This window comes from Orycteropus afer, unplaced genomic scaffold, assembly GCF_000298275.1.
Source record: "Orycteropus afer afer isolate SDZICR_OR568_19922 unplaced genomic scaffold, OryAfe1.0 scaffold00049, whole genome shotgun sequence".
Classification (NCBI taxonomy): domain Eukaryota; kingdom Metazoa; phylum Chordata; class Mammalia; order Tubulidentata; family Orycteropodidae; genus Orycteropus; species Orycteropus afer.
In genome coordinates, this window is record NW_006921636.1 from 12,860,424 (window position 1) to 12,869,760 (window position 9,337).

Here is a 9,337-nt window from a genome sequence, read left to right on the forward strand (position 1 = left end):
CCCCCGCCAAGACCCTCAGTGCTGGCACTTACTTAATGGCGTAGTTGCAGACCAGATACACTGCCTGATGCCAAGTGTTGCCCCAGACGGTGATGCTGCCACAGGTGTGGATGGCACAGCCTAGCCGGTTGGAGGATGCCCACACCATCTGAGGGAAGACAGAGAAGGCGAGGCTATGAGAAGGGCTCAGTTCCTTGGGACCGGAGAGCCCTGGACTTGGTTCAGGACGGTGCATTGGGCAAGGTCTTCCTGGGGGAGCCAGTCTTTCCTGCCCTAAGATGAGGGGGCATAATATTAGAATATAATGTTTCTCAATTTTTTTTTTACTTCAACCAACCATAAGAAATAAATGTATATTTTTGCCCGGTGTGTGCGCACACACACACACACACATACATGCACACATGTGCATAGTTGGAACAAAAGTTTTATGAAACAATATTTAACCTTATCATGTGTAATAAAATGTACTCTAATATTTTGTCCTATACTGTTCTATTAATTTTCTTTATTCTCTTTTGCTAATGACCAGCCACAAAATTAATCCCATAATTCCAACGAGTCTCAACCCACAATTTCAAATCACTGTTGTGTTGGAGGTTAAAATGCAAACTTTGGAGTCAAACAGACTTGGATCAGAATCCCAATATCACTAGCTGTGTGACTTTGACTAAGTCACTTAACCTCTCTGTGCCTTGATTTCTGCGTTGATAAAACGAAGTTAATAATATCTCATGATATGTTGGGAAGGACATTTGGTTCAGGCCTCACACTTCCTGTAGCTGTTGTTAGGTGCCATTGAGTTGATTTCCACTCATAGTGACCCCATGTAACAAGAGAACTGCCCCCATAGGGTTTTCTTGGCTGTAATCTATGGGAACAGATCACTAAGTCTTTCTCCCTTGGAGTTGCTGAGTGGGTTCGGACTGCTTTTGGTTAGCAGCTGGGTGCTTGATTGTTGCTCCACCAAGCTCCTTTCACATTTCCTAGAGGGCCTCACACATGTAGCTTTCTGAGATCATCTCCAAATGAGTCACAGAGACACTGAAAGAAAACTTGTCATACAATTGGAAGTTTCTATCCTATGAGAACATTATATTACGTTGCACTTTTATGTGTAATAAACTTAACATGTTCAGTATCAGCACTCAAAATAGATTACAATTTTTGCCATCTTATTTTGACACTTCTTTTTAGAGATAGTAGGAAACTTAGAAGATGTGGTCTGTCCCTACTGAATTCAAAACCACCCTCTCCCTCCTTAGACCTCACATTTCCGTCTTGGGGTAGGAGAATATGGTCAGCCTACCTAAGGCACTCAGAACACAGTGAGTGCTCAAACCAAAAACTGGGAGTGCTCAAACCAAAACTGCCGTCAAGTCGATTCCAACTCATAGTGACCCTACAGGACAGAGTAGAACTGTCCCATTGGGTTTCCAAGGCTGTAAAATCTTTACATAAGCAGACTGCCACATCTTTCTTCTACAGAGCAGCTGATGGATTCAAACCACTGACCTTTTGTTTAGAAGCCAAGTGTTCTAACCACTACTCTACCAGGACTCCTCAAATAGGACCCAGTTCTCCTCAATTCAACATACACACAACCTCCCAGTAATGTGCTTAATATGTAAAAGGAAGCCCATCGAGACCTCTGCTTGAAATCTAATTTGTCTTCCACCACCTTTTTTCCTCAGGTACCAACCAGGATTTGTTCTCCCATCAGCCCTTAGCCCTGGCAAAGGGATACCTGGGTATAATGGGAACAGACGGGGCCACTGCAGCGCCAGGGGCACTGTGGGTTACAGTCCCTCGGGGCCGGAAACAAGTAATGCCGCTTCTCCTCGGACCAAGGCTTCACAAGGTCGACCACTGAGCGGAACCTGGGTGGGAGACAGAAAAGGCGCTCTGCCAGCAGCCTGCTTGGTGTCCTTGGGTGAGTCATTTTGCCTCGCCACAGATTCCTCACCTATAAGATGAAAATAATGGCAGCAGTCCTCGCTTCCTGGGTTCTAAAGGTCACTGGAAATTGTCCATTAAAAAAATGCTTGCCTGTACCTGGTACATAGTGACTGCTCAATAAAATGTAGGTGGTATTGCCATACGAAGGGCCGGGCACGAGATAGGCACTTCAGTCAGGGTAGGTTATGTTTTTAGGTAAGGAAAGGATCACTGAGCCATCTCCCAGGCTTCTGAGGTGTGAGATGAGAAGGCAGACCCTTGGTGTTCTGCAGTCCAAAAGGCCATGTGATGGGACCTGAGAATCATTTCTGTCCTACTCACATGACAGGGAGCAGAGGCCCAAATCACACAAAAGGGATGATCAGGGGAAAAAATCTGCGTGAATCCACACTCAAAATTTATAACAGCACATCTTCATCCCAACGTCGAGCCTCTCAAGTGATGGCCCTGGGCTGGTGGGGGATAGAGTCTGGCAGGAAGAGCTTATTGACAGAGGGGAGGAGGCAGTGAGCTTGAGGAGAGACTGAATCACCCAATGTCTGCCCTGGAGAGCTCTTAGGGACCATTGATAGCTCCCAATGCTGGCGCTGGCCTGACAGCCAATGACATGAAAAAATGCAAACAGGGCACAGAGTTTCCATTGAGCTGAAGTGAAAGGACTGGCCTTGAGTCTGGTCTACGTCCTTTGGGCTTTTGTGGAACTATGGCAGAGTGGTGGAGAGGGGAAGGTAGCTGTTTTTCTAATGAAATTATTTGATGAAATAAAAATAGGACAACCTAGTAGCAGTCCTACGAATGTTTTCTTTGAAATTATACCAGTCTATGAAATTCGCAAGTCTGGAAAGAACAGAAGTAGGCCAACACCTTCATTTTACAGATGGGGACACCGAGGTTCAGAAAGTGGAAATCACTTCCCAAGGCCAAACAGGTCAGAACTCAGGTCACCAGGTTCCACGGACCATGAGAAGGTCATGCCAGAAGTGTAGGCATTGCCATCCTCAGATTTGGGTGGAACACCCTTGGCCGGATGCACCCATCAGCAGCTTCCACCCTAAACCCTGTTCCCCATGACCTTCCATACATTTACTCTGCCCCATGTGCTTTCAAATCACCCTGCATTCTCTGAAGCCGTCTGTGTACTTATTTGTGCTCCTACTAACTGTCTGTCTCCCCTAACTAGCCGCCACCCATCTGTCAGTTTGTCATGCTGTGGTGGCCCATGTGTTGCTATGATACTAGAAGTTATGTTACTGGGATTTCAGACACCAGCAGGGTCACCCATGGTGGACAGGTTTCAGTGGAGCTTCCAGACTAAGACACACTAGGAAGAAAGGCCTGGTGATCTGTTTCTTGAAAATTAGTCTATGAAAACCCTATGGATCACAATAGAAAATTGTCCAATATGGTGCTAGAAGATGAGGCCTCAAGGTGGGAAGGCCCCACACAATTGCCACAACAATTGTCTCACACATAGAACAGTCATGAAGGTTGGATCAGGCAACATTTTTCTTCTATTGCACATAAGGTCATCTGAGTGGAACTGGCCTGACAGCAACTCACAAGAGCAACCCCTAATTAGAACACAGACCCCATGCAGGCAGGGGCCTTCTCTGTCTCAGTTACCACTGTATCCCAGTGCTGAGCTCAGTGCCTGGTTCAGGGTCAAGTGCCCCACATATGTTTGTTGAATGACTGAGCAAAGGGAAGGGGTAGAGGGTCACTCACCGGCCGGAATGGATGGAGAGGTTCTGGCCCACGTATCTCATCAGCTGTGAGGGCCCATGAGCCCAGATGCACTGAGTGGCCCAGACCTCAGCAGACCTGGCCAGCTGCTCATCCCAGACCTGTGGAAAGAAAGGCCGGAAGAATCTCCATCAGACCCGGATGCCCATTCCTCCATCTCCTTGGATCCCACAACAAATCCACTTGACAAACTGGAAAACTGAGGCTCAGAGGAGACTTAAGACTTCAGGCTGACAGGGAGTCCACAGCAGAGCCATGCTCCACACCCGAGTTTCTGAGCCCTGCATCAGTGCTCTGTCTCCTTCACTGGGAGTCAGGCTGGGGGCTCTCTGCTCTGAGCAGACGCTGGTGTGTTCATCCCAGAATCCTCAGCAGTCCCTAGAAATGACTCAGCCCAGGGTGGTGGGAAGAGAATGGCTTTTTAATTTTATTTATTGTATATTTTAAATGCATTTATTTATTTCAACATTAAATTTTCTAAATTCAAATGCTTTTTTCAAAAAATGGTGAGACCATGCACAGACTTAATGTGTAAATTACTCAAAAGAGGAAAAGCAGAAAGCCAGTGTCTCATCTCTCTCGTACACTGTGCCCCCAGCCACCCTGTCCCTAGCCCCGGCAACCCCACTGTGAGTCGTCTTCCAGAGCTATTCTATACCTGGACAAGCAGACACATAAGTATTTCCAACAAAAGGCAGCATGCCAGACATTCTATTCTACATCTTGCTCTTTTCACTTGACAAGATAGCTGACCTGGGTGACTACTCCACATCACTACATAGAAAAAAATGTCCCTCCACCTTCTTAGTGGCTGCATGATTTTCCAGTCTATGCATGCCCCAGGTTTTATAACCTGAAAAAGTATTGCTAAAAACGAAACTAGTTCTCTTCCAGCTCCAGCTTCCTGAGATTTTTTTTTTTTTAACTGTGATTTGGATGAAAATTTACAGAGTAAATTCACTTTCCATACAGCAGTACATACACACTTTGTCTCATGAATTGACTACAACTTACCCCAATGCAACAGCTCCCCTCCCACCTCCTCCCGATAGTTATTTCTTCCCTGTGTCCATCCCTCCATGCACTCCTGCCCCCTGAGCTGTCTCCCTGTGCATACACAGCCCTTCTTTCTCCCATGATTGTTCTCTCCAAGGAGTATATCTACCTCAGGTACATGTTCAACTCATATGCCTGTCTTTTGTTTGGCTGGAAGCCACAGGTGTGGGTTCAATTTCAGACCTGAGGGGGAGCTAGGGCCCATAGTCTCAGTGGTTGCACTAGGCTCTATCGGACCAGCAAATCTGGTCCCCACCCACCCCCTTTTTTTTTTCCCAAATGATTTTGAGTTTTGTTCCACATTGTTTTCGCTCTCTATCCAGGGTCTCCTACATAGATCCCCCTCTGAGTGGTTGACAGTAGTAGCCAGGCACCATCTAGTTCTTCTGGTCTCATAGTCATATAGGCTGCAGATCACATGGTATACCAGTCACTTTCCTGAGATTTTTTGAGATATTATTTGTTCATTTTATTTCTTCATTAGCAAATAGCGAGCCCGGCGTCCTTGACTCACAGTCTAACATTGAAATGAGATGGTATGTGAATAATTAAGCATCCCAGTCCTGGCAGGAGCTCCAGGGAGGAGCACAGACTGGTATGAGAGCTTGGAACAGGGGACACAGCTTTCCCTGGGGCTGTGAAAGGAAAGGCTTCTTGGTGAAGGGATGTTTAATCAGATACCTGTTTCGTAGACAAAAATCACCATTGAAGAAGAAATGGGGGTGCCACAGAGGGATCCAGACATCTCCCCAGGGTTGTCTGATTCATAATCTTTAAGGGGGGAGTAAAGGAAATTTTTTCTTGTGCTACTGATGGTTAAACTGAGGTACGGGGCATGCTACTCATCTAAACCACACTCTCTGACCCTCCCCAGGTCCCTGGAAAGACACAGTTTTCTCCCTTGATGACTTTCCTTGTGTCATACTACCTGCATTAACTAGACGTCTGCAGGGGTGAGTGCCACACACATACGACTGGTGCTCAGTAACTGTGACATTGCTCAAAAAATGCAGGGCCTTCTATGTGCCAATCCCTGTGTTAATCAATGAAAATATTAATGCATGACTAAATGACTCCTTCCATTTCCAGTTAGCAAAAAGGCTGGCAGTTTGAGTCCAATCAGAGGCACTTTGAAGGAAAGGCCTGGTGATATACTTCTGGAAAAACAAAAACAAACAAAAACATCAGCCCCTGAAAACCCTATGGAGCACAGTTCTACTCTGACACTCACAGGGTCACCAGGAGTCCAAACGGACTTGATGGTAACTGGCCTTTCCCACCTGCAGCTAGCTGCCTGCCTTCCCAGCCCCTACCCCTGTTCGATGCCATCAAGCCAGTTCTGACTCGTGGTGACTCCGCGTATGCAGAGAACTGCTCCATAGCGTTTTCAAGGCTGTGTCCTTTGGGAAGCAGAGCCCCAGGCCTGTCTTCTGAGGCACCTCTGGCTGGATTCACACCATTGCCCTATCTGTAACAGTCAAACCTTAACCGTTTGTGCCACCAGGACTTCTTGCTCCTATCCCCATCCCAAAGAGTCCTGGTGGCACAGTGGTTAAGCGCTCAGCTGCTAACTGGAAGGTCAGTGGTTCAAACTCACCAGCAGCTGCACAGGAAAAAAGGCTTGGTAATCTGCTCCCATAATGATTACAGCTCAGGAAACACTGTGAGGCAGTTCTACTCTGTTCTATAGAGTCGCTATGAGTCAGGATCAACTTGATGGCAACAGGGTGGGAGGAATGCCTGCCCCTCCCATTAGCTTATTACTAGCTGACACCATATACATGCACAAACACACACACACACACACATCTAGTTGCTGTTGTTATGTGCTGTCAAGTCATCACTGACTCATAGTGACCCCTCCTTGGGTTTCTGAGGTGGTATCTCTACAGAAGTAGATTGTCCAGTCTTCGTTCTGATAAGTGGCTGGTAGGTTTGAACCACCAACCTTCTGGTTAACAGTCAGATGCCTTAGGCACTACACCACCAGAGCTATATATACATATATATATATACGCGCCTGGCCGTTCAAACCTACCAGCTACTCCTCAGAAGGAAGATGGGGCAATCCACTTCCGTAGTGATTTGTTGTTGTTGTTGTTGTTATGTGCCGTCAAGTCGACCCTGACTCATAGCGACTAGTGATAATGCCTCGGAAATCCAAGGATGGGTCGCTATGAGTCAGGTCCAACTCAATGGCACATAACAACACATGCACCACCAGAGCTCCCATACATATATATACACACACGTATACACACACATATACACACATATATAGTGCTCTGGTGGCACAGTACCTAAAGCATTTGACTGCTAACCAGAAGGTTGGTGGTTCAAACCCACCAGCCACTCTGCCGGAGGAAGACCAGGCAATCTATTTCTGTAGATTTACCACCTTGGAAACCCGTGGGGGCTGCTATGAGTCGGAATCGACTTGATGGCAGTGAGTTTGTTTTTGGTATATATATATATATTTACACATTTGTTGTTGTGGCTGCTATTTGTTTTCTATCATGCCCATGCTAAGCTCCATAAGAGAAGGAACCTGCCTATCCTGTTCTTGACAGTATCTGCAGAATATTCCAGGTCAGGCTCTGAGCACATGTTAATGCAAAAGTGAATGGACACTGCAGCAGTACAAGAATTTTCAGGCTGTTGGGTGGCATATATTTGTCTTGGAGGCGGTGGAGGGCAGTCTCTCTGCCTAAAGTTATCTCTGGGTAGCTGGAAGTCTCTCTCTCCTGGCTGGTTTGGGACAATGGTCCTGGGGAGTGGCTGTCGATAAAGGGAAGATTCTCACCTCCTTGACTGGTGGTCTGGCTTCTGGGAGGCTGGAGTGAGAGCTCCCAGCTCTGTCTCTTTGTGGGAAGACATCCTAGCCTCCTTCACTGATAGGCTGCTGGTTTTGCTCAGCCTGCCTCCCTGAGCACCTGTTCCCCCGCCCCAGCTGTGTCAGATAAACCCCTTGGGCAAAGAGACACTAGCAAAGGAAGCTCCTACCTCCCACCTCCACCACTGCAGGCCCCTGCTGGGGAGCCAAGATTTTTGAACAAGGTATTGTGTCGGTTAAGACCATAAGCTTTAAAATCAGACCAAGGTTGGCAGCTGGGCTGGCTGACCTTGCACAAATTAATTATCTGAGTCTCCATTTCTTTATTTGGAAGACAGAGACGACAATGCCCACATTGAAGGGAGAAGAGTGCCTGAAATAACATAAATCTAGTGGCTGACACAGAAGGTCCCTGGGGGTATAAACTGTTTACATTGGACTACTAACCTGAAGGGCAGCCGTCAGAACCCACCTAGCAGCATCATGGGAGAAAGGACTAGGAATCTGCTTCTGTAAAGATTACGGCCGAGAAAATGCCATGGAGCAGTTCTACTCTGTGATGCGGATTCTGTGTCAGAATCCAGTCTACAGCAATGGGTTTGCTTTGATTTTTAGTGCCTAGTACACAGTAGGTGCTCCACAGTGGTCTTCTGCCCTGCTCACTGGAGGATCTGTGTAATCATCTCAGTTTCCTCATCTGCAAAATGGGTAGACTAATTCCTGCCCTGTTCCACAGATCCCAGGACCAGCAGCTCAGTGGGGCCAGGCCAGCAAATGTGCTAGCCCTTCAAAGCCAGTCCTTCCAGGCCCAGTTGAGTCAGTTGGCTTTTGCTGGAAGAGGCATTGGGGAGAGAGTGGCATGAGGACTCACCATGTATTCCATGTTGGCTGCGGGTGGGTACACGCTGGCCCGGATGTGGTTGTGATAGTCCAATAGGGCACTCATGTCCAGGGCAGAGATGTGGCGCTTCCAGCGGTGCCTGGGCACCCCCAGGCTGGTCAGGGGCCTCAAAGCGGTGAACTCGGGCCTTGCCAGTGCCAGGGTGGCATTGGGCACCATCAAGGCATTCGCTGTCTGGCCTGCCCAGAAGAGCAGGCACACCGTGCCAGGCAGCAGGGGCATCTCTGGCTGGGGATGGGGTCACACGTCTGCTTCGTGCAGTCAGAGCCGGCTGCCTGGAAGAGGTGGGCATGAAGACACAAAATCCTGAGTATTCTCCTCCAGCATTGCCAATCCAGAGCATACCACCTCTGGGAATTTAGCAAAGACCTCCTAACCCAGCTCTGGTCCAGGCGCCCCATAGCCCTCCCTCTCACCCCAGTGGACTGAGCGCACTGGGCAGTGGAAAGAAATGCCCAGACAGTGGGTCACCCACCCCAGCCCTGGGTGAGACAGCAGCTACCACTTCAAAGCCAGGCCAGTCCCACCAGCCTAGGAGGCAGACGTGAGTCTTCTCCAGCCAAAGAAGGACAGGAACCCAACTGTCCCCAAAGCAGGTTGCCGGGTCCTCTTGTCTGGAGTTGCTGCAGGATTGAGAGAGAGTGAGAGAGAGAACCAAGAAAGAAAGAACAAAACAGATGGCAAAGAACAAAAGGCAGAGAGAAAGAAAAAGGAGAAGCAGGAAACAAGAGAATGAGAAAGACCAAAAAGGCAGCAAGAACAGATGCTGAGCAAAGGATCAGGAGAGATAAGAGAGAAAGAACGAGAGAATACAGTAGAGGAAAGAAAGAGACAATGGGAGACAC

General features: G+C 47.9%; 1 protein-coding gene across 1 annotated transcript in view; it reads right to left on the reverse strand.

Moving 5' to 3' along the window:
- R3HDML (R3H domain containing like) overlaps positions 1 to 8,714 on the reverse strand; it is a 12,938-nt gene extending 4,224 nt beyond the window's left edge. The window contains 4 exon segments of the mRNA XM_007938405.1: positions 29 to 148; positions 1,748 to 1,880; positions 3,685 to 3,803; positions 8,463 to 8,714. Of these exon segments, the coding sequence (XP_007936596.1) occupies positions 29 to 148; positions 1,748 to 1,880; positions 3,685 to 3,803; positions 8,463 to 8,714 (624 nt within the window).
- Positions 8,715 to 9,337: the final 623 nt, after the last annotated feature.